Source organism: Notamacropus eugenii, chromosome 2 (assembly GCF_028372415.1).
Source record: "Notamacropus eugenii isolate mMacEug1 chromosome 2, mMacEug1.pri_v2, whole genome shotgun sequence".
Classification (NCBI taxonomy): Eukaryota; Metazoa; Chordata; class Mammalia; order Diprotodontia; family Macropodidae; genus Notamacropus; species Notamacropus eugenii.
The window spans coordinates 373615315-373640702 of record NC_092873.1 but is presented as its reverse complement, the minus strand read 5'-3'; the positions used below and the strand labels follow the sequence as shown (position 1 = coordinate 373640702).

At 41.4% G+C, this 25388-nt stretch overlaps 1 protein-coding gene and 1 long non-coding RNA gene across 4 annotated transcripts in view; one reads left to right on the top strand and one right to left on the bottom strand.

The window, feature by feature from the left end:
• LOC140528772 (uncharacterized) lies at positions 1 to 24977 on the bottom strand. Of its 2 annotated transcripts, none has more exons than XR_011975292.1 (3): positions 23421 to 24977; positions 18947 to 19167; positions 1 to 1061 (listed from the first exon to the last, which is right to left on the bottom strand). It is a non-coding gene; the product is annotated as an uncharacterized lncRNA (long non-coding RNA). The 2 variants fall into 2 exon arrangements; XR_011975293.1 differs by lacking the exon at positions 1 to 1061 and adding an exon at positions 8415 to 10637.
• TBX4 (T-box transcription factor 4) overlaps positions 22854 to 25388 on the top strand; it is a 54672-nt gene continuing 52137 nt past the window's right edge. Inside the window, exon 1 of one of the 2 annotated variants that reach the window (XM_072646914.1) lies at positions 22854 to 23500. In XM_072646914.1, coding sequence (XP_072503015.1) covers positions 23390 to 23500 — 111 coding nt within the window. In that variant the 5' untranslated portion in view covers positions 22854 to 23389. The remainder of the gene's footprint in view (positions 23501 to 25388) is intronic. The other variant, XM_072646920.1, reaches the window with a different exon arrangement.

Genomic DNA, 25388 nt, shown 5'->3' with positions numbered 1-25388 from the left:
GTGCTGCATACAATACTATAGTATATATACTATAATACAAAAATATTACCTTCTCCCTTACTGATCCCTTCCACACTCCAGGCTTAATCAGTTTCTCAGAATATGTAGTAACACCAATGGTCACCGAGATTCACAGGTAACATCTTCCTTCTCTCTAACTCCAGTGAGAAGGTAGAGTATCATTCCTGGTACCCTCTACCCTGAGTTGGTCCCACCCAAATTCTGGCTCTTTGTCAGGCTTTTAATACCTAGGCCCAACCTCAGCTCATTGAGTCAAGCTACTGCTTAGTTGGGCCTTGGTCCCCACCCCCCCAGAAAGAGAGACAGAGACACAAAGAAAGAGACAGAGAGATGGAGAGAGAGGTAAAGGATTTTTAAAACACATTCTATGTTCCAAGCATTGGGATTGAAATAGAAATATATCAGGAGTTTATATTCTAAATATAACACTAAATTTTAATTTCTAATATGGTAAATATCAACAGATTCATGTAATTCATTTACACTAAAGCTCTCTGGGGTGATCATCAATAATTTTTAAGGGGATAAAGGGGTCCTTAAACCAAAAAAATTCAGAACCACTGTCTTTCAGAGGTATCTGGGGCACTGAGACACCAAGTGACTTGTTCAACCTCAGTACCTCTGCAAATATTTTTATACCCATTTTAGCAATGGGGGTGATTGGGAAAGGCCTTGCAGAGGATGTAGTGCCTGAATACCACAAACATTTCATCGTGTGCAAGGCACTGTAAAAGTCCATTCTTCCTCAATGGAAACAAGAGGGCGGCTACCTGTCCTTCCAGAATGCTGCTTCTTGGTGTTCTGGGAAGGAGCCATTAATGAAGATGATATGGAGTCCAATGTGAATTTAATAAATACATGGAGTTCCTCACCAAATTCTATAGAATAAGAGTCATTTCTTGAACAGGCCATCTTTGAAGTCACCTGTGGGTAGGAAAATCTAATTAAAACCTTTAGATGTTTCATCTTCTACACTTCTGGCTCTGTCATTTTTTTTCTGGTGATTATAGACCTCAGTGTCTTGGATTTGGATTTTCCATCTGTCAAATGGGAGAGAAAAAAATTATCACTTACTGTTCAGGGCTGATGGATGGTGCCTGAAGATTCACATACATGTCATCAGAATAGATGATCAGTTACTGGTATGATTTGAGAAGTCCTCACAAACTTAATAAATTTGCTTTATACCAGACCCAAGGAATGTAACAGGGGCAGTTTCTATCCACTGTGAGGCTAATAGTCAGAAGCTTCGGATTTGAATTCTGAATTCCATCCCTTACCTTCAACTAGCCCCTAACTTCCTGGGCCTCATTTCCTCTTCTGTCAAATAAAATAATAATGTTAAATCGAACCTCTAGTACATTCTGGCTGTATGGCCCAGGGCAAGTCACTTAACCTCTCAGTGATCTAGGTCAGGGCTTCTTAAAGATTTTCCACTCATAATCCCTCTTCACCCAAGAAATTTTGTGCAACTCCGGTTATAAAGTTGTATAAAATAGGTATACAAATCAAACATTTAATGATAATAAATCATAAATAAATTTATTTTAAAATAATTCTTTGGTATACAAATAATTTTATCATTTATTAAAGATGAGGGCAAATTTACATACTAATGAGATGGGTGTGCTTATTTTTTTATATAAACAATTAAATCTTGGCGGAATATTTAATACTATAGGACATAGAGCATCTTCAATATTTTTTATAGTTGATTGATATTTTGATGTATAACTGTCAATGTTGAGAATGCTGTTTCACATAAATATGTATTACAAAATGGCAGAGGTATGTTTAGGGCCATTTAAAAAATTGTTGGAAATTCTGTCCTAATCCCAAGCCAAAATTCATTTAATGATTTTGTATGTATGGCAAAAACACTGAAACTCACAACATACAAAAGTCTCAAATCTGAGCCAGGTGTTTCTTGCAGCATTCCTTGGCATTGCATGTCATGATGGTGTGCACAGTGCAAAGTATGCGTGTTGTGTGTTCAGAACCAAGGCTGCAGGGGAGTTGCAAGACGCAAACAGGCAAGTGCTGCCAGAAACACCTCGGATTCATTATGCGTTTGATTTTGAATTAATTTTTGATTGTTGCGTGTTCAGAAACCTTTTACTGTTGCCAAATTTTTGCAACCTCCACGCTCAGTTATATGACCCCTAGTTTAAAAAGTGCTGCTCTAGGCAACTCTTTAAGACAACAAATTGCAGAGAAGATGCTAACCTGCATTGGTAGAGGGAATTTCCTCACCTGGATCTGAAATCACAGACCCAGGTTCAGTCTCTAAAGTATTAACAGGAATGTGAGTTGGTGTTATTCTTATGTCCTATGCAAGTGAAGATGCACAGGGCTGAAGATCAGAGTACAGGACAGGGAGACAAGTGTTGGTCATAGGACAAGAAGACTTTATTTTGAAAGGACATACTGTGAAACCCTGAAGTCCTGACAAGTGTTTGAGGGAGAATGGTAGGAAGAAAAGCAGGAAGAGAAGGAGGGAGGGAAGAAAGAAGGAAGAAGAGGGAGGGAAGAAGGAAGGAAGGGAGGAAGGAAGGAGAGACTGACTTGAAGTCTTGTTGAAGCAGGGCAAGAAAGGAATGAGATGCTACAGTCAGGCTCCCCTACTTTCTTTCCCCTTTGAGAATCCTAGTTAACCAGATGGAAATAGGAAGGGAGGAGATGGGGAATAACTATGGTCACTGACTTGGAGAGTTGGTAAATAATTCCGTGAAAATTAACAAACATTTAGTAAATTCAAGGCACTTTGCTACACAATGGAGATATAAAGACAAAAGTGAAAACAGTGTGATCCTGGGTAAGCTCATTGTGGGGAGGGGCAATAGGATAGATACACAAGTAAATGAAAAGTCTATTCAGAATCATACAGAAACTTCAAGGAGAGAGAATGCTGATAAATGGAGAGATCAGGAAAGACCACATGGAGGAGGTGGCCCCTGAGTTATACTTTGAAGACCTTCTGGCTACTTGGGATGTGGCTGAGGCTCTTTGAGCCAAGGGCTGCTCCTCCCCAATTATGGGGGTGGGATCAGGGTCAAGGGAGAGGGAAGGGACAGGAGTCAAAGCTAAACCCTGGCTTCAGCCCCCTTGCCTCTGGACTGCTCTTGAATAGTCCCAAGTATTTATTCACATGGGCTACTCAGTCAAGGGGTTGGGGTAGGAGGAAGGAGAGATGCTTTATGCTTTCAATCTATTTCCAATTTGCTGTTATGATTTCTGGGTCATTGACACTAAAATTTTTTCATAAGAGATTCTAGCAATAACCAGATTGGGTTGGGGCTTCCTTGTTAAAAAAAAAAAAAAAACAACCAATCTAGATCTCTGGGGGTGAGGAGGGAGAAACACCAATGGAATCTGTCAGTCATGTGTAGGGCTAGTTACAGCCCATGCCAAGAGTTAGGATGAAACACCTAGGCAGTAAGTATAGTCTACACAGCTCCCCAGTCTGTCCTGACTGCTCTGGGATGCTGCCAGTCTGTCTTCGGAGGTGACTATGAAAATCATATTCTACACCTTTTCTTCAACATTTTTAATAAACACTGGTAAGATCCTTTTAAACAACACCATGGAATCAGGGAGAGGGAGTTGCCTCTAGGGCCCTAAACATTGGCTTGAACTTTGCTGTGTGATCTTGGATCAGTGATTTAACCTTTCTGAGTTCCTTCTGAAAAACAGAAATAGAGCCTGGGACTACACCCAAGAGGAACCCAAATAACAACAGTTTGTCTCAAATTTATCTCATCTCACCATCAAAAAGAAACAATTCACAGGATGAGCTGAATATGAAGGGATGGTATCTAAAAAAAAGAAATTAAGTGTTGAGAGGAATAATACTAGGAGAAAGAGAAAGGGAGAGGTAGAATGTAGCAAATCTCACAAAAAAGAGGCAAGAAAGAGCTTTTACAACAGAGGATAAGAAGGGGAAGATGAGATGGAATAAGTGAGCCTTACTTTCATTGGATTTGTCTTCAGGAGGGAATAACATACACACTCAATTGGAAATGGAAGTTTATCTTACCCTACAGGAAAGCAGAGGGGAATGGGATAAGAGAGGGGGGATAATAGAAGGGACAGAAGATTGGGGGAAGGGGTAATCAGAAGCAAACACTTTGGTAGAGGGACAGATCAAAGGAGATAATAGAATAAATGGAAAGTGGGACAGGTTAGAGGGAAATATAATTCACAACATAACCATTATGGAAGTGTTTTGCATGACTACACATGTATAAACCTATATCGAATTGCTTGCCTTCTCGATGAGGGTGGATGGGAAGGGGAAAGTGAGAGAATGTGGGACTCTAAGCTTTAAAAATGAATGTTAAAAATTGTTTTTACATTGCTACTAGGAAATAAGATATGTAGGCAATGGGGTATAGAAATCTATCTTGCCCTACAGGAAAACAGAAGAGAAGGGGATAAGGGGGTGGGGGATGATTTTTTTGCGTGTGTTTGTCCTTCATCGATGAAGAAGACCATGCCATCAGAGAATAATGACATGACTTGCACTTGACTTTGTTTTGAGTGAGGGAGGGCTATGCAGGTCACCAGCCTTACTTCTCCTCCAGAATCATCTGAATCCAGTGACCAGATATTCATCAGGATGACTGGAGATGACCCAGGATGAGGCAATTGGGATTAAGTGACTTGCCCAGGGTCACACAGCTGTGAGTGTCAAGTGTCTGAGGTGAGGTTTGAAATCAGGTCCTCCTGACTCCTGCACTCTATCTGCTGCACCATCTAGCTGCCCTGGGCAGTGATAGAAGGGAAGGCAGATTGGAGGAAAAGGCATTCAAAATACACACTCTCCTGGGGTGGGGGAAGGGGAGATGAGGAGAAAATTTGAAATTCAAAATTTTGCGGAAGTGAATATTAAAAACTAAAAATAAATTAATTTTGAAAAAAGAAGAAACAATTCACAAGTTCCTAAAAACTTTGTTTACCTGTGTGGGGATGGTAGCGGGGAGGGAAATCAAAACTTATAATGATTATTCTGGAATTTGGAGCTTCCCTTCCTCTGCCCAGGTATGTATTCAAGTAGGTGTGAGTGGAGAGGGGAGACTCTCCAAAGATTTGTCTTCAACTTTTTTCTCCTTTTCCCTCTAAACTCTCTTCCTTGACAAGCTTGCTTATGGCCTCACCTACCATCTCCGCATAGCTTTTATGTCTATTTTTAGTTCTAACCTCAACTTCTTTCCTGAATCCTAGACCCAAATTTCCATGATGGCTTCACCTAAATGTCTCACAAGGATCACAGACCTGGAGCTGGAATAGATCTCAAAGGTCATTCAGTTCAACCTCTCCTTTTATAGATGAGGAAACACACAGCTTCACACAGGTATGGAGCAGCAGAAACAGAATTTGAATCCAGAATGACTGGTCCATTGTATCACGCTGCCTCTCAACTCTATGTACCCAAACTGAGCTCATCTTTCCCCCTAAATCTGGTCTGCCTTTAGCCAGTCTCTCAAGTTAATAACTGTTGTTTTTCTTTGCCCCAGACATTTCAGAAACAGGATCTGCCAATAACATCTCTATACTATACATCACCCATCAATTCCCTTTGCCACAACTCATGAATACTAACGAGTCCAAGTCCTCCTTAACTCCCATACAGGCTATTGCAGCATGGAGTAATGTAATAGATAGAATGGACTTGTTCTAACCCTTAAGCCTCTGTCCTGGACCCTCTTCACTTTTACCTCATTTGGTGATCTTATCAGCTCCCATGGTTTCAGTGATCATTACCATGCATATGATTCTGAGATGGATCTAGCCAATCCAAACCTCTCTCTTGACCTCCATTCAACTGCCTCTTGAATTTTATGTCCCATAGTCATAAACTCAACATTTCCAAAACAAAACTCATTATCTTTCCCTCTAAATTCAAACTTCTTCTCTTCCAAACTTTCCTATTTCTGCTGAGAGCACCACCATACTTGGTAATTTAGATATCATTCTTGACTTCCCACTCACACTTCCATCACCTATCCAATTTGTTGCCAAGTTTTACTGTTTCTACCTTCTCAAAATAGAGCAGGCTCTTATCATGGTATTCATCTGGATCATGGCAACAGCTTCCTGGTTTATTCTCTCTGCTTCAAGTCTCTCCCTACTCCAGTCCATCCTTCACTCAACTGCAGAAATGATCTTCCTAAAACATAGGCCTGGCCAGGTCACCACCACCCTCACCTCCTCACTCAACAAACTCCCATGATTCCCTTGGATCAAGTATAAAATACTCTGATTTTTAAAGCCTTTTACAATCTGACCCATCTCCCTTTCAAGTTTTCTTACACTTTATCCCCACCTTTACAATCTAGAGACACTAGTCTCCTGGCTGTTTCTAAACTATGACACTGTCTCCTGACTGAGTCTTTTCACTGGCTGTCCCCCAAGCCTGGAACACTCTTCTTCCTTACCTCTTCCTCCTAGTCTCCCTAGCCTCCTTGAAGACTCCACTCAAATCCCTTCTTCTGCAAGAGGTCTTTCCTAGTCTCCTTCTCTGCCAGTACCTTCCTTCTGAATTTATCATCCAGTTGTACTATGTATACTTAGTATGACCATAGTTATTTATAGATAGTCTCCCCCATTAGAATGGGAGCCCCCTAAAGGCAAGGAAGTTGTTTTTGCCTTTCTTTGTATCCCTAGTACTTACAACAGTGCCTGGCAAAGAGTAAGTGCTTAATTGTGTAACCTATGGACGATCAATCTCTAAGTTGCAATGAAGGATAGGTTATTTCTGAGGAGAATCTTACACATAGTGAATTCCATCCAGGGCTGTGCTAGAAGTAGCTCAAATAAGCTAAGAAGACTGCTGAATTTTCATGGAGCATTTATACCTTGAAAATTAAAATTTTAAAAAGTTTTAAAACCAGGTCTTGATGTACTGCTTTGTTCATTGTCTGGACATAATAAAGTGAAGGAGAAAATGTTACTAATTCAGATTAAACTTAAAAGGGTAGTCATATTTTCTTTCTGGAAAATTGGCACAATGATTCCATCCATTATATCTTAAATCTTGTACAGTACCTTTATTTTTACATGCAGCTTACATTTTTCTAGTTCTCAAAAAAATTTAACATTAATTTCAAAAAAATTTTTGACTTCCAAATTGTCTTCCTCCTTTTCTCCTCTCCCTCCTTTCTTCCTTTCCCTCCTCCTTGAGAAGACAAGCAATTTGATATAGATTATATATGTGTAATCATGCAAAACATTTTCATATTGGCCATATTGCAAAAGAAAACATAGATCCACCCCCCCCCCCGGAAAACAGAACCCCAATAATAATAAAATAACGAAAGCTTTAAAAAATGCTTCAATCTGCATTCAGACTCCATGAGTTCGTTCACTGGAGATGGATAACATTTTTCATCAAAGAAAAAAATCAGGGAAATTGGATATAGTTTTCTTATCTGTTTTTTCTCTTCTTAATTTAGGTATCAAAATCATATTTGTATCATAAAAAGAATTTGGTAGGACTCCTTCTTTGCCTATTTTTTCAAATAGTTTATATATAACTGTTCTTTAAATGTTGGATATAATTCTCTCATGAATCCATCTGGTCCTGAAGACTTTTTCTTAATGAGTTCTTTGATGGAATGTTTAATTTCTTTTTATAAGATTGGATTACTTATGTCCTCTTCTGTTAATTTGGGCAGTTTATATCTAGATAGAATTGAATGGTAATAGAAAGTAATATACCTTTTCCTTAGGGATATATAATACCTTTACAAAAACTGACCATATATTAGGGCAAAAAACTTAAATGCAGAAAAGCAAAAACATTACATACATTCTTTTCAGATCATAATGCAACTAATTCCAACATTAAATAAATTATATTGAATAATAGGCAAAGGAGCTGTACCAAACTTCTTTTATGAAACAAACATGGTGCTGCTACGTAAACCAGGAAGAGCAAAAACAGAGAAAGAAAATTTTAGACCAATTTTATTAATGAATATGGGTACAAAAATCTTAAATAAAATACTAATTGAATCTCAACTACAATATATGACAAAGGTTATATATTGTGAATAAATTGGATTTATGACAGGAATACAGGGATGGTTTAATATAAGCAAAACATTTAATGTACATTAATTATACATTATATCAATAACAAAAATAATAAAAATCATATGATTATATCTGTAGATGCAGAAAAACTTTTGACAAAATACAACACTCAAAAAGGAGCATCTAGGAGAAAATTTAAGACTTATGGAAGTGATTGTTGAAAATTGAAAACAAATAAATTAATTAAATTTTAAAAAAGAAATGCTAGTAATAGTAACAAGAGAAGAAAAAATTGAAGAAATAAGCATAGGCTAATTGAAACAATAATTTTAGCAAAACAGCAGTATATAAAATAAACCAACATAAATAATCAACATTTCTATAAATCACCAACAAAACCATGCAAGAAGAGATAGTAAGTGATATCTCATTTAAAATAACAATAGACAGTATAAAATACCGGAGAGTATTTTAAAGACAAAATTGGGAACTATATGAACATAATTATAGAACATTTTTTCTATAAAGTCAGATTTAAATAATTGGAGAAATATTGTTCATGCTTTAGCAGAGACAATATAATAAAAATGATAATTTTACCTAATCTACCTATTCAGTGCAATCCCAATTCAATTACCAAAAAATTTATTTTATTGAGCTAGAAAAAAATGATAGCAAAATTTATTTGGAAGGGCAAAAGGTCAAGAATATCAAATGAATTAATTTTAAAAATGTAAAGGAAGGAGGTTTAGCATACTAGATCTCAAACTATATTAGAAGGCAGTCAAACTATCTGGTACTGGCTAGGAAACAGAAAGGTAGATCAGTGGAACAGAGTAGACATACAATACACAGTAGCAAATTATTGTAGCAACCTCATATTTGACAGATGTAAAGATTTAAGCTTTGGGGATAAGAATTCATTATTTGGTAAAAAAAAATTTTTGGGAAACCTAGAAAATAGTCTGACAGAAATTGTACATAGACCAATTGACCAAGATAAGGTCAAAATGGATATATGACCTAGATATAGAGGGAAATACCATAAGAAACTTAGGAGAACATACAACATATTACCTATCAGACTTACACATAGGAGAAGAATTTATGAATAAATAAGAGATAGAGAGCATTGTGAGGTACAAAATAGATAATTTTGATTACATTAAATTAAAAAGGTTTTGTACAAATAAAAGTAACATATCCAAGATTAGATGGAAAGCAGAAAATTTTGGGGGAAATTTATGGACATTTTTAGATAAAGATCTCATGTCTCAAATATGTAGAGAACTTTGTCAAATTTATACGAGTATGAGTCATTCCCCAATTGATAAATGGTCAAAAGATATGAACAAGCAGTTTTTTGATGAAGAAATCAAAACTATATATAATCATATGAAAAACTATAAATCATTACTGATTAGAGAAATAAAAATTAAAACAATTTTGAGATATCATCTTATGCCTATCTGATTGCCTAAAGTGATAGAAAGGGAAAATGATAAATGTTGGAAGGGATCATGAAAAATTGGGACCCAACACCCTAGTGATGGAACTGTGTACTGATCTATCCATTTCATAGAGCAATCTAGAATTATGCCCAAAGAATTATAAAACTGTGTATATCCTTTAACCCAGCAATGCCACTATTAGTTGTGTTTCCCAAGGTAATCAGGGAAAAAGGAAAAGAATTTATATGTTATAAAATATTCATAGCAGCTCTTTGTGGTGGCAAAGAACTGGAAATTAAGGGGATACCCATCAATAGGAGAATGACTAAACAAGTTGTGATATATGATTATGATGTAATACTATTATGCTATAAAAAATAATGAACTGGTTGTTTTTAGAAAAAAATGGTAAAGATTTGCATGAAAAAATGAAGAGTGAAATGGGTAGAACCAAGAGAATGTTTTACATAGTAACAGCAATATTGTTCAAAGAACAACTATGAATGCCTATGTTACTTTGAGTATTATAAATACTCAAACTGACCACAAAGGACCTATGAAGGAAGATGCTACACACCTCCAGAGAAAGAACTGATAAATAGAAGTATGTATAGTATGAATTTACACACACACACACACACACACACACACACACACACACACACACATACACCTAGGACTAATGGTGGTCTTCTTTAGTGGGGTGGGCAAGAAGGAGAAAAAATAAAAGTGCACAGCAGAGAACAAAACTCAAAAGGAAGCAAGAAAAGCAGGGTAGTTCTGAAAATGACCTGTAGTATCTGTTACATAGGTTTTCAAAAAGTAAACTGTATGAAATGGAGATTCATGGTTTCATATTGAATCTTCTCTGTATTGTGCTATGTACATGGAGATGCTTTTCCTCCCCTTTTTGTATCTAAGTTGAAAATGAATAAAAAATAAAAACCAAAAGAATCCAATTAGTCTTGACACTCATACCATCATACTCCTTCCCCTCTCAATGAAGGATGGAGCCATGAACTGCTCAGTCTTCATTTAAGGAGTGGAGACAGGACAGGTCTCTTTGAGACCTCCTCCTGCCTCACTTAAATCCAATTCACTTGCGTCATCCTCCTGATGTCACTGGTTCTATTCAAGAACAAAGGATAAACAACACTTCTATTGGACTGAACACATTTTGGACTTTTTGGCATCTTAATTTCTCCAGCACTACTCATATGTAGCTTGTCAGAGGATATGAACAGAAAGTTTTCAAATAAGACATCCAAGTTATCAATAGCCATATAGAAAGATTTCCAAATCACTAATAATCAGATAAATATACATTAAAGAAATTCTGAGGTTCCATCTCACACTCATCAGATTGGCAAAGATAATAAAAAAAGGGCAACGACAAATACTAGAAAAGCTACAGGAAAATAGACACACTAATGCAGTGTTGGTGGAGGTGTAAATTGATCCAGCCATTCTGGAAAGCAATTTGTCACTATGTACAAAAAAAATCACTAAGCTGTGCATAGCTGTTGACCCAACTATACTACCAACCTTCCTAGACATCAAAAAGATCAAAAAAAGAGGGAAAGGACCCATATGTGCAAAAATATTTACAGGAGGTCTTTTTGATAAAGTCAAGACCTGGAAACTAAGGGGTTTTAGTTTCCCAATTGTTTGAGGAATAGATGAATGAAGATATGTGAATATAATGCAATATTTGTGCTATGAGAAATAATAAAGGGGACAGTTTTGAGAAACCTGGGAAGACTTGTACAAACTGATGCTTCTCCCATTCTCATCTGTTTAAGAACCTCTGACTGCATCTAGCTTCAAATAGTCCATCTGGCATGGGATGAGGAGGGTAAGCAGCCAGCTCCGATAAGGAGGAATACCATCATTGTTAATCTTGTCATTCCTTCCCTTTCTGATCTTAATGGTGGTTCCCTCATTCTGTAGTTCCATCTCTCCATCCTTTCTGTTGGTACCAGCCCCTATTATTGCTTGTGGCATGGTTAGGGAGAGGCTGGCAGTGATAAGGGAGCTACCAATGTTTAAAGAAGTTTGATCTGGTGATATTCATGAGTGGAATGGACTAACTGATTGGAGAGGGGAAGAGAAGAGGATGGAGGCAAAGAAATCAGTTAGAAAGGTATTGCAATACTTTCATTCCCATCCAGGCTGCACACTGAACTTCCTCTAAGTCCTGGCTTTTCAACCTAATGCCTCAGTGCAGCATGGAATTCACCCACTGGAAGTACCCTCTCCCCTTTCAGCCTCTCCCTCTGATGGGATGGGTGTTTCCTTCCAGAACTTCCACTCAAGGAGAGTGCCCAGGTCAACCAAGTCTCATTCCTCTCTAGGCTGCACATTGTATTCTACCTTTCACCCAGTACCATTGTCTCCCCTCTGTCCATCTTCAGCTTCCTTTTTAATGTATTGTCTTTCTTCATTAGATTATAAACTCCCTGAGGGCAAGAACTGTCTTTCTACTTGTATGTGTATATCCAGAGCTTAGTACAGTGCTTGACACATAATATGCAATGAATAAATGATAGCTGATGGATGATCATGGGAAAAGGCAACTGAGGTAAACTTATCATCCCACCCCTCGTTGTGGCACTGATTTGCTGGATGGGTTTTGACAGCATGGTGCAATGAGAAGAGTACTCATGTTGCAGTCAAAGCACCTGGATTCAAATCCTGCCTTTGATGGTTATAGCATGTATAGTCATGGGAAAGTCACCCAACTTCCTTTGACCTCAGTTTCCTCCTCTATAAAATGACAGTACTCCACTAGATGAGTTCTCTCCTCCCTAGAAATATCCACAGGCTACCAGGAGGAGAACACTGCTCTCAATGATGCTGGACTTGATTGACTGATCAACTTCTACTTACTGGGGACTTTTCCTAAAGAAAATGACAACCAGTTATTTTCTCTCTCTTCTTTGGAGAAAGCAATAGACAATAGGCTCAAACTATAGCTTTAAGATGCTGGTTTTGTAAAGATGTTTATGTTTTGGCAACAAAGGGGACATTACTGAGGGAGGGAGCTTGGAGATTCTCTATCTTTCAGGAACTCTCCTCTTGACCTGAACTAGATGAGGAGAAATCCTGTTGAGAGACAGGGAATGGATAAGAACAGCCATGAAGAATCCTATAAAGGATTCACAGAGAGCAGAGGACAATCACAGGTGCCAATTGTTCCAGTAAGCACAGGGAGAAGGGTGTTGGAAGGAAACTAGCACTAAATAACTGAGCCCATGCTTATGAATGAATATAAGACTAATGAGCTTCCCTCATCCCATGCCACCTCCCCATGGAGAAATAGCCTGTTTCCCTGTTTATTGACCGTATGGAGATCATTAATGCCTCCTGACACCAGGGGTCACTCCCCAGGTCAATCCCTGAGCCATTCCTGCAAACTGAGGGGAAATGAACTTCCCAGTGACATATGGCTCAGACCCTTGAGCTTCAGAACCTGGGCAAAACAGAATTCTGCCCCACCCCCACTCCCACCCCTGGGAATTGATTCCTACCTAACCCAGAAATGGCAAGACCCTAAGAACCTGATGCCTTTGGGAGGGTGGGGGGAGAAGGAGATGGTGTAGTTTTGGTATAGATGAATGAAGGGGGAAAGTCTTATCTTTCTGCATTCTGACCAAGAGGGTCCCAGCTGATAGACTGATATTAATCCCCTGGAGATTGGCTGGGGTTTTGTCTGGTAGCTGCAGCTGCAGTTTACCAGAAGTCAAAGCTGCCCTTCCTACAGGTGTTGGAGGGAGGCAGAAGCAGGGCCTGAGGTGGCCATGTGGCCCTTCTCTCTGCTCCCTCCCTCTTTCCCTTTCCTGTTCCCTTCTCTCCTCCTCCAAATGCCCTGAGGGAATCTCTTTTTCAAAATCACAACAATATTCCTCCCCCTCCTTGTCCAAGTTGAATTCAAGATGGCAGCCAGAGGCGGGTTTGGAGAACAATAGGAGCTGCCGATTGGTGCAATACCATGCCCTCCAAGCTGATAGGCAGCCACATAAGCCACTCAAAGGACCAGTCTGGTATGGCACCACCAAGTCGGTTTATTCCACTGCTAATGGGCAGATTATGCTGCCATCAGAACTTTAGGCTGGCAGAGAGCTCCTGCCAAGCCCTAGACTCAAGTGCCTGAGAATGCCGGTGTTGGCAGAACCAGGAAGTAATCCAGCAGTCTGGGCTGATGTGCCAGACCTCTAACCAGGCTCTGGCTTCCTGGGGCAATGGCTCCTCAATAATGAATGGAGCTGGGAATAAATCCCACACGCCTGGGGAAGAAGGGGAGAAAACAACCAGGAGGAAATCAATAGGATTATAAGGTTAATACCAGAGCAGCCCCGAGTGACAGTTACCAAATAAATGATCTCAGGAGGACATGGCCAAGGTTAAATGAAACCCAATAAATAAAAGGGAGCATTCAAAGGAGAAAATGCAGAATGTACAAGGATGGAAGGAGGGGCGGGGCAAGCAGGGGCCAACCTCCAAGTCTCTGCCCTGGATCCTGGGGGCTGCCTTCTCCCTCTCCTTTGTGTAGGGGGCGGGGAATTCTCCTTCTAGAGTCATTTATCTTTGCGCTTATGGCCCCAGGCCCTGTCCTGCTTCTGGCTTTGAGGCTCAAATGCTCAGTGGGTCTCCCATTCTTTGTCCAGACAAAACTTCCGAGGGAATCTTGTTTGGACCAGGAAATGGAGAGAACCAAGGTGAAGAGTGATCTCTGATTCTGGATGGCTGTGTACCTTCCTGCTGAATTCCAGTTTGTCTCTGCTTCTACTGATGATGGGATGAGAGGGCCAGTTGGCTCCCAAACTGAAGGGATTGAGGCTAGATAATAGGTGGCACTACTCAAGTGGAGCTCTGAAGCAGAGCCATAGCTAGGAATTATTGCTACTGGGGCAAATTCAGTTGCCTGTGTGGAAAGAGGGATGGCACTGAGGACAGAGAACTCTAGATGTGTAGAGATACTTGGAGAGGAGTGACCTGTTCCCTGTGCAGTCATGGCTGTACTCCTGCGGCGTAATCTACAGATTCCTACACCCCATTAGCGGCTGAAGCAGAAGGTGGCAGGTGAATGGAGGTGGGGGGGGGGGGTAAGTTGAAGCTGTCCTCAGTAGACCAGCAGTAGACCAGTATTCCCTTGGATACTTCAAAGTTTGCAACCAAGAGATGGACAATCTATCAAGAGTAGGCTTTTAATAAATGCTTGTGGATTAATTGATTGATTGACATACTGGCCTAGAGAAGAAGCAGGACCCCTTGGGATATTGACACTCCAGAACAAAAGGCTAGCTACCTCCCACTAGTGATATCTCTGTTCTGGAACTGGTGGTTAAGGACCCTCAGTAGCAATATTTCCTCTAAAGAATTATAAGAAACTTAAAACAGCCAACTGACTGGAGGCAAGGAGTAGATTAGGTGACTTCTCAAGGCATCAAAGTGGTGAAGTGGGATAACGGACAAGAGCACAAGATTTAGAATCTCAATAAGACCTGGGTTGGAATCCCATGTCAGACTATAGCTGTCTCTTCTTGGGAAAATGTCACCTCAATTCTCTCATCCTCAGTTTTGTCATCTGCAAGATGGGGATAATAACACCTAAAGCACTTACTTTACAGGGTTGTTTTAATGATCAAATGAGATAATGCATATGAAATGTCAATAGTCAATAAATGTATTAAGTACCTACTATGTGCTAAGCTCTGGGGATACATATATACATACACTCATACATATATATATATTAAAGATAAGTTTTAAAAATTTTTTCAAGCCTTAAAGTACAATATACATGTCAGTCATAATGTTTCATTTTCTCTCATTTTCTCTAATTATCATATTTCAATTTTTTCTTCATTTCCTTAGTTGTAATCTAAAAGGTTTCATTTCCCTTGCCCCTATCTGCAGCATGAAAATAATTCACCAAGTAAAAAACAATAAGCTTTCCCCACCGCCCCCCCCAAAAGGCTAATTCAAATCCTAATTTTCCCAATTTCCCACCACCATCTCTTTATCTCAAAACCTGGGAAGTCCACTTCTGTCTGTTCCTTCATCAGGTAGAATCTTGGGTAGAATCACTTTTGCCTCTGAGAGGCTTTGGAGAAGGGGTGAAGAATAATGAGTTTAGTTTTAGAATTAAAATGTTATGGAATCTTCCTGAGTTCAAATCTGATCTCAGACACTTACTATCTGCATGACCCTGGGCAAGTCACTTAACCCCAGTTGCCTCAAAAAAAATGTCTGTGGAACATCCATCTGAGACCAAAGATCAGCAATGAGGTTAAGTATAGCTGAGAATCATCAGTATAAAGATGATCATTGAATCCACTGGAGCTGATGAGATCCCAAAGTGAAATAGTATAGATGGAGAAGAAAAGAGAACCCAAGGAGCCCTGTGGGACACTCATGGTTAGTGGACATGACCTGGAAAGTGATTCAGCAAAAGGAGACTGAGAACCAACAGTCAGGTGGGAGGAGAACCAGGAGAGTGTTCCAGGTGTTCCAAAAACATAGAGAAAAGAGAATATCAAGGTGATCAGCAGTGTCTGAGGCTGCAGAGAGGTCAAGAAGGATGAGGTTTGAGAAAAGACCATTACATTGGTAATTAAGAGAGTGCTGGTACCTTTGGAGAGAAGAGTTTTGGTTGAATAATGAGATCAGAAGGCAATTTATATAGAGAAGTATCAGACCCAGGCTGTCTGGGACTTTCTGTAGACTTCCTCACATATGGTGCTCCATCTTCTGGGTCCGGAATACATTCCAGCCTCACCTCCACTTCCATGAATGCCCTACATCCTTCAAGACTGTGCTCAAGTGCCTCCTTTTGCATGAAGACTTTCTTAACCCTCTTTCCTGACTATTGGCTTCCCTCTCTCTACCTACCTTGTCACTGTTTTGTCTATATTCTATAAATGTATATATGTATATATATGTGCTCCCTCCCCTTAAAGTAAGCTTCTTGAGGGTAGGAATTACTTCATTTTTGTATTTCAATTCCCAGGGTCTAGCACATACTAGGTGCATACTAAATGCTTATAGATTGATTAATTGACGAAATCATAGATCTTCCTTAATTCCTGCATCAACTAAAACCAGCCTATACATGTCTTTGCCTTGGGTTCTTTACAGTGCCCATTCCACTAGTATGGATTAGTAGACTAGAATGGATGAATGGGATTTTCTTGGCAAAGATACTGGAGTGGTATGCCCATTTTCTTCTCCAGTGGATTAAGGCAAACATAGGTTAAGTGACTTGCCTAGGGTCATACAGCTAGTAAGTCTTGGAGGGCAAATTTAAACTCAGGTCTTCCTAACTCTATCCCCTGAGCCATCTAGTTGCCTGACTAGTCACTCTATTATTGTGCAAACAATGTTGTAATGGGAAGTACTGATGAAAATTCCTTAGGCATATAACACAAAGCTTCTAACAGTTGTAGGAGTCAGCTGGGATAGTCTGTAGCCATCAGAAAGGTAAGGTGCTAGGAAAAATGCCATCCTTCATTTCTTCCCTCCCTTCTTTCCTCCCTCCTTCACTTCCTTTCCCTTCCTCCCTCCTTTTCTTCCATCCCCCTTTCTTCTTTTCCCTTCCTCTCTCTGCACTTTCTCTTCTGTCCCTTTTTTCCCTCCCTCCCTCTCTCCTCTCCCATTCCTTCCTCTGACCATCCTTCTAATCTTAGTTGGAGAGAATAAATAGTGTTTCAATGAGTTGTCAATTTTGAATGATGGAATTACAAATTATCAGATTATCAGATCTGAAAAGATAATCTGTTCTAATGGTCCCAATCTAGTATATACATACCCCCATGGACTACAAGGAGTTTGTGGGGGTGGGGAGGAGGATACAGGGAATGTTTTTATTTTTTAAAAGTTATCTATAATCAGTAAAGTTACTTTTGATGTACCTTTGGAGGAGCATTATCCCATTCTTACTAAACATGCTTGCAAACACATGAATTCTACTTATACTTTAATCTTTATTGTGTTTCTTATGTGCATTTTCATGTTAAATTCTAGAATTTCTTCCTTTTTTATTTAACAGGGAGTAAGGGAAGGTTTACTGAAAGCCAAGGGACCAAAAAATGTTGGGAACTCCTGATCTAGTCCAATCAATGTCTATATTTGAGATATGAGGAAACTGAGGGCTAGTGAGGAAGATGTCCCTTACCCAAGATTCCACAGCATGCTAACAGAGTTGAGATTAGAACCCAGATATCTAGATTTCCAATTCAGTACTCCCTTAATTAATTAACCAGCAAACATTCACTAAGTGCCTATTAAATGCTAGGCACTATGATAAACACCTAAGATACAAATATAAAATGGCAAGGGACTAATATTCTATGAGGAGGGTTCTAGCACCAATCACAGAAAACTAAATAATGGCAAGTGTTAAGTCTTTTGAGAAGATCACAACCTGTAGGAGACAGTAAACATGTTTTGGAAGAAACAGAGAAAAAAAAGGACTTGGGTTTCAATAGCAGCTCTGTCACTCAGTACCTAGGTGATCTTGGACAAAGTTCTGAGCTGCTCTGGGCCTCAGTTTCCTTCTCTGTAAAATAAGGAGGTTTAACTAGATGGCCTTAAAGTTCTCTTTCAGATCTAAATCTGTGATCCTATATGATCTTGGGAAGGAAGGGACACCTGAGCTTGGCCTTTAAGTGAGGCAGAGGTTTCCATTGGCAGAAATGAGGTGGGAAGAGCAGTACAGTATAGTAGAGAGAGACCAACTACCTGGATTCAACTCTGGTTCATTCCTTTACTACCTACATGTGTGATCTCCAGCAAATATTAACCCTGCTAAACCCTAGTCTCCTCATCTGTTTTCCCAGATGATGCGGATGTTGGACCACATGACTTCTTCAGCACTTTCCAGCTCTAAATCTGTAATCCTAACATCTATGATTTTATGAAAGCTTTCTAGACATGGAGAACAAAGAGGCATATAGCCCAGAGATGGGAATATTGTCTGTATACACAGAGAGTGGTCCAGTTTGACTGGAGTGTAGAGAGTATGTGGGGTAGTAATATGAATAGAGTGGAAGGATGCTGGAGCTGGGTTGTGTGTACGGATTTAAACGTCAAAGACAAGAGTTTGTGCTGTTATCTGAGAGAAGATAGGGAGCCACTGAAGTTTCTTGATCAGGGGAGGGACATGGACAGATATTTTCTTAAGGAATATCACTTGGGCAGCTGTGTGGAGGGTGGACTTGATGGGAGAGAGACTAGAGGCAAGGAGATGAATTCCAAGCTGCTGCAGATCATCCACAAAGTGGACTATTAGTGAAGATAGCTAACTAACTGTGGCTGATCCCTAGGTTTACAAGCAAGCTTATGCAAGGTAAATGAAAGTCATTTCATATTGACCTCTATTTTGCAGATGAGGAAACTATTAGATGAGCAAAGCAAAATCCCTTGCCTAAACTCACCTGTCATGTAAATGAGACTTGAAAGCCATTCCCCCAGTCCACCATTCATATGGTGGTCTTTCTGATATACAAGACTCCTAAGTGCCCAGCCTTCTTGAATGCTAGGTCTTGAGTGCCTCAGATAAATTCAATGCCCTGGCTCAGTTCTGGGAAAGCTGGTGAGACCATCAACCACTGCATCTCCAGGCCTTCACGTATTTCGTTCCTCAAGTCCCAGGTACCTGAAGGGAAAAGCAAGAAGACAAGTTAGGAGTTTGGGGAGTCAGAAGTGAGAGAACAGGTGCTGAGAGGCAAAGGGGAAGGGAAAGCACCTACAGGATGCCCTTCCTTCCAAAAATCCTACATTAGCTTTCCAAGAATGGAAAAATCAACAGTCCTTCTAAACAAGGTCTCCTCCTCCACCATGCCAGCCTCCCCTTGTTCTCATTGCCCCACCCCTCCTCCAGGTGAACCCAGCAGGACAGAAGTTAGGGAGTCTGGAGCAGATTGGGGGCAGCTGGGTAATCATGAGCCCCAGTGGGAGGTGGTAAGTTTCTTGCCCTCACTACCCCCTGCCATGGGGACTTATGGTAAATTTCAAAGCTTAGATCAGATCACATATGTACTACTTTCAAGATCGGTCAGGCAATTAGGAATTCTGGTTTCAGAATTTCAGAGTATGTTCATTCTTGCACATTAGATCTTGTTCTCTCTGTCTCTGTCTCTGACTGTCTGTCTTTGTGTCTGTCTCTGTCTCTCTGTTTCTCTGTCTCTCTCTGTCTCTCTCTGTCTCTCTGTTTCTCTCTATGTCTCTCTCTCTCTCCCCCTCCCTCCCTTCCTCTTTCTACTCTTTCAGGGTCTCTCTCTCATCAGTCTCATGTCTCTCATGTCTCTTTCTCCCTCTCTCAGGAAGGGAAGAAAGCAGAAGATGAGGATGGAGGTATGCTTGGAATAGGTGTATGTTTCATGGTTTTCTGTACCTCTCGGCTTCATGAATCTGAACCTCATTCTTCTCCCAGCTCTATTATCTCTCTTCCCACAATTCCCATTCATTTTTTATATTATAGTCCCTATCTCCTTTGGGGTTGTTTGGGGCTGTAGGTTTATCTAGTTGACTGGTTAATTGGTTGATTAATGGTAAAATAATTAACTAGTAAGTGGCTTAGTTAGCAGAAGCCCTGACTGGTATTTGAGGGCAGCTGATTGGTTGGTTGAGTATCTTTTGGGCATTCTAGGCTTCATGCCATAGCGTGGGACAAGGGTTACTTCTCCCCTTCTCCTTCACACCTCTCACACACCACTACCCTAACTAACACTTAAGAAGAAAATAATGCCAGCTGTGTCTTTCCCCTTTCTCTAAAGTAACAGTGTGGTGAAGTTAATATGACACTGCTCTGTAGTCAGAATTCTTGGCTGCCACCAACTTGCTGTGCAATGTTGCACATCACTGCCCCTCTTGGAATGCAAATTCCATTTCCTTTCTACAGTAAAAATAAAAGCTTTCATCATATCCTGATGTCCTCTTTTCCAAACCAGTTTCCCCCAATACCAGAGTGGAAAACCTCTAGCCTCCAGGAAAAGCGGGGAGGGGGTGGTGGAGAGAAAGCCACAACCCTATACTCTCAGGAAGATCAATCACCCCTTTCATAACTTCTAGGCAGCTCTTCCTAGGGTCTGGCCTAAATCTGTCATCCTGTCATACCAAAGAGGCATCACTTGTCTCATAATTTGTGGAATGGAGGAATGACCACTCTCCTTCACCCATGACACACCATCATAGGATTCTTTCTCTGAATGATGAAAGAGAGAAACACACACACACACACACACACACACACACACACATAATCAGAGAGAGACAGACAGAAACAGAGAAACAGACAGACAGATACACATACACAGACAGACAGAACTGGAAAAGCTGAGGCCTGGATATGCAGCACCCCAGTGAGTGTCACCAAGGGGACATAACTATCTTCCCATCTTGAACCGAGCATAGTAGCTCTAAGGCATATGGGATTATTCTCTGCCAGATTTCGGGGCCTCTAAAATGATTGTTCGCTCTCTCCTCGACAATGAGGGGAAAGATACTGCTTCTCACTTATCTCCACTAGCATCCCTGAGCTTCTCAGGAATGAAGACAGGAATGGGACACCGGGTCTGTTCAGGGAGGTGAGGAGAGTTGTGTACTGCTGGCTCATCTCTTAGCTAGTTCCTTAGCCTCGTTACAGGCAGGAAGCGGATTCTGCTATGATGTGGTGCTCTGGCCCCCTTTCCAAGGGAAGATTAGTGAGGGAGTGAAAAAGCTACAACCTCAGTCAGCACCCAGAAAGAGAAAGACCCAAGCTAGCAGAGATACCCTTACAGACCTTCCCTGAGCATGATCCATGGCTGGAGTTTAAGGATAACGAAAGAACAATTGAATCACGTGGGTTGGTGGTGGCGATGGGGAGTTGGAGATGATTTTAAACATAGCAAAAAGGGTCAGCAGACCCAAATTTGTTCAAACTCCAGCAGAGTTAAAGGCTCATGTGAAAATGAAGGCTAATAATAATGCCTGACATTTCTAGAAAGCATCAAGACTTAAAAGATACTTTCTAATTGCCATCTCATTGGAGAGTCATAACAAATCCCTAAGGTAGATGCTGTCGTTTTAACCCCAATTTTACAGATGAGGAAACTGTAGTTCAGAACAATTTAACGACTTGTCTAGGGTTTCATAGCTACTTAGTGTCAGAGACAAAATGTAGAAGTTAAAAAAAGTCCAAAAAACCACTTATGCCTTAGTGACCAGAGAAAGGTTTGGAGAGAGATCAGGGAGGGAAGAGCAGAAAGAATTTCCCTAGAAGATACAACACCACTCCCATATAAAAGGTGGAAATTGTAGGCCTCTTGGTCAGTGTCCCCTTGACAAATGCTTCTCCCCCTTCTCACTCATGCTTTGCCCCCGAAATAGCTTGTCAATGGATAATTGTTGATAATTGTTCGTTCTGGAAAGTGGAGAAAGAGAAGCAGGATTTCACTTAAAGAGGCCCAGAAAGTTCTGGGTAATTCTGCACTAAATATTAAATCAAGTTTTTGCAGCAACAATCCAGATGTGGGGGGGCAGGGGAAGAGTTGGGGTGGGAAGGTGGCGGGTGGCCTGGATAATCCAATGTCTGGTTTCTGTTTATTCTCCTCTCTTTTCTGAGTGCTCCTTGCTCCATTTTATATATAGGAAATCTGTAGCCCAGAGAGATAATTGCTGGGGAGCAGAATTCGAATTCTTGGTCCCTCAGTCCAGGAACTCTGACTCTAGCTGGGGTATTCTGAGCCTTGAAGCCTAGAATTCCAGATTTCATCAGTTTGGTTACTGAGAGGTCCCTCTTTCCTAAAGTGATTCCTGAGTTTGTCTTGGAAGAGACAGGTAGAAACCTCTTTCCAGGCCCCCAGCAATCGTGCTGATATACCAAACTGGATCTGTGTTAGCTGGGATAGGGATAGGGGCAATGTAATCTGGCTTTGGTGGGGAGGAGGAGGGAGCCTCAGAGAGTCCCACAGCAGGGCAGCAGCAAGCAGGGCTTCCAGAATGTCTCTTCCAAGAGCTGGAAACAATGAGGTCCCCCACCCAGGAGGATCCACACAAGCCTACTTCACTTAGGGCTCAGTTTCTTTCAGGCCAAGCGGGATCCAGCTGTCTAGAGAGAGGAGTTCCAGAGAAGAAAACTGAAAAGAGAATTGTCACCAAACAGCAACTGACTTGAGAAATCCAACTTTCTGGCAGTATTCTAAAGACTTAGGCTAACAGGAAGAAAGGGAGAGGGAGAGAGGTGGAGAGGGAGAGAGAAAGAGAAAGAGACAGAGAGAGAGAGAGAGAGAGAGAGAGAGAGAGAGAGAGAGAGGAAGAAAACCAAATACTAGGGAGGGAGGAAAGGAAAGGAGGGAGAGAACATGGAGGAAGAAAGAGAAGGAGCTAGGAGGAAAGAAAATAGATGTAGAGAGAAAAAAATAAGGAAATTGAGATATTGACAGTTTGGGGGAGAAAAAATAGATGTAGAACAATGAAGGGAGTTTGAGCCGTCTGTGGCTAATTTATGGGGAGTGGAACACAGCCCCGAGAAGCGGGGAAAGAAGGAGTGTTCTGGTGACAAACTGTATAGACCTGTCCGCGTGGGAATGTGGACCTCGGAAAACCTTGGCATTAGCGGGGCCAGTCTTGAGGAGGCTCCCCAATCCTGGTGGGTGGGCGAGAAGGTCCCGATGGCCACAATCGCGGCAGAAGCGGAGGCACTGGAGGCTTCGGAGTATCCCGGGCGGCCCCTCCAGCCTTGAGGCTGCCCTACCCCAGTCCTGGCTGCGCCTAACCTCATTCCCCGCTCTCCAGAGGCTGCGGAAGTCTCCCTGCTCGGCTTTGGGAATCGGGGCCGATCCTGACCTCAGACAGACCCTCGGCCTCTTTTCTGCCTCCAGACTGACTGTTCTCCTATGAAGATTCTATCAGGGCCCCAAAGCAAACCTGAGACAAGAGCCACTTGGCCTTCTCATTCTGTTCTTCTGGCCGTCGGTTGGTCGGTGTGTTGGCCAGGACAGGAGGAGGTGAGCTTCGGGTCCTGGAGCTGGTCTCGGAGGCCTTCTCTCCTCCTTCCTGCCCACCCAGCCACTGCCTGGACAAGCGGAGTTCCGGTGGAAGGAAGAGGAGACTTGATGTGCGCTCTTCTGCTGGGCCTGATCGAGACCCAGTGGGGTGGACCGGAGGCGGAGGTGTAGGGGTGGAGGTGGGCTGGGGTAGGCGGGAAAAGGAGAGGGGCTCAGAGAGGGCGGAGTAAGCTCCTGGCGGTGACCCCGAACCTGGAGCCCCTAACTCCTAGAAGGCCAACTATCCCAATCATTCTCACCGTGGCCCAAGGCGGAGAAGCAACCCCCTCACATGGCTTGAAGATCCAGCCTGGCTCTAGGAGACACTAAAGGGATGGGATATAGGCCCTTCTCTCTCAGTCTGGTTCTCTCAGTTTTCTCATTAGTTGCCTCTTAGCTCAGCTTCTTCCCACCTAGCCTTCGGTCCACCCTCCTCTCCCAGTACCCAGACTCTTTCCTCAGCTTCCCCAGCCCGTCTCTTCACGGTCTTCATTCAGGCCTTCCAATTGTTGTCAGCTCTCCTGCCGAGAGCCTTCACCTCATGCAGATCCTGATCAAGTATGAACAGTTCCAAGAGCCCTATAGATGCATCTGGCAAGCTGGGAGTGCTACCTGATGTTTCTTTCTTCCTTCCTTCCTTCCTTCCTTCCTTTCTTTCTTTCTTTCTTTCTTTCTTTCTTTCTTTCTTTCTTTCTTTCTTTCTTTCTTTCTTTCTTTCTTTCTTTCTTTCTTTCTTTCCTTCTTTTTCTTTCTTTCTCTCTTTCTCTCTTCCTTTCTTTCCTTCCTTATTTCTTCCTTCCTTTTTTCCTTTCTTTCTTCCTTTTCCCTTCCTTCCTCTTCCTTCCTTCCTTTTTTCCTCCTCTCTTTTCTCTTTCTCTAATTCCTTTTTCTCTTATGGTTCTATTTTTCTTCTTTTTTTCCCCCTGCCCTTCTAGCTTTCTTTCTCTTTTCTCTGTCCTTTTTTGGAAATCCAACAAAACATTTAATTCAGAGGCAATTTAGTCTATCTACACAACTCCAAAATAACTGGATAGAAAGGAGAAGTCCTTGAATCTGAACTGAAATCGGAAACTGACATAATCCTCTTCAAAACTCAGGTAGAAAGGAGACACAGGTCTGAGGGTGGTGCCTCAAATAAAGAGCAACCTGACTTCTGAGTCTTTCTCAGACAGGGGCTTATTAGAAGAAGAGAGGAGAGGGAAGCTGCCTCCTCTCTTGTCTCCAACCATTTCAGAGAATCAGGAAGCCCTTGTCCTTAGCACCTTCTCTTCCTGCCTTCAGTTACTCCAATGCTGGTCCCCCTGCCAGATGTGGTGTGACCATGAAGAACCCCATAGAAATACACATTATTAAGTGAATAGAATTCTTGGCACAATGGAGTCAGAATTAAGGCTTTGTAGGCAGAAATGACTCCCTTAGACAGAAGTCTGGGCCCTCAAGGGGGAATCCCTGAGGTGCCAAGCATAGCTTGGTCTTCAGTCTTATTTAAAGGGTTCAAATGATTACTCTGCCAGAATGGGCCCATGGGAAAGGATGGAGTCAGACTACCTTTTATTTAGGGATTGCAGAGCCTCAGAAGCTTTATGGATTCAGGGACCTTGGCCAAAATTTACGTAGGAATCCTAAGCTGGGCTACCCTTTCTGGTGATGCTGTTTGTGGCTATGTACCCAGGATAGATGTGTGTGACAGAGAGAGACAGAGAGAGAGAATCTCTCCCCCCCCCCCCAGGGTCAGTATAAGTACATGTGTGAACCAAGGAGTAAATAAACAGGTATGGCTTTAAATATGTGTATAAGGTTATGTATGTCAATGAGTGTGAGTATAAATATGTGTGGTTATTGGGGTGTG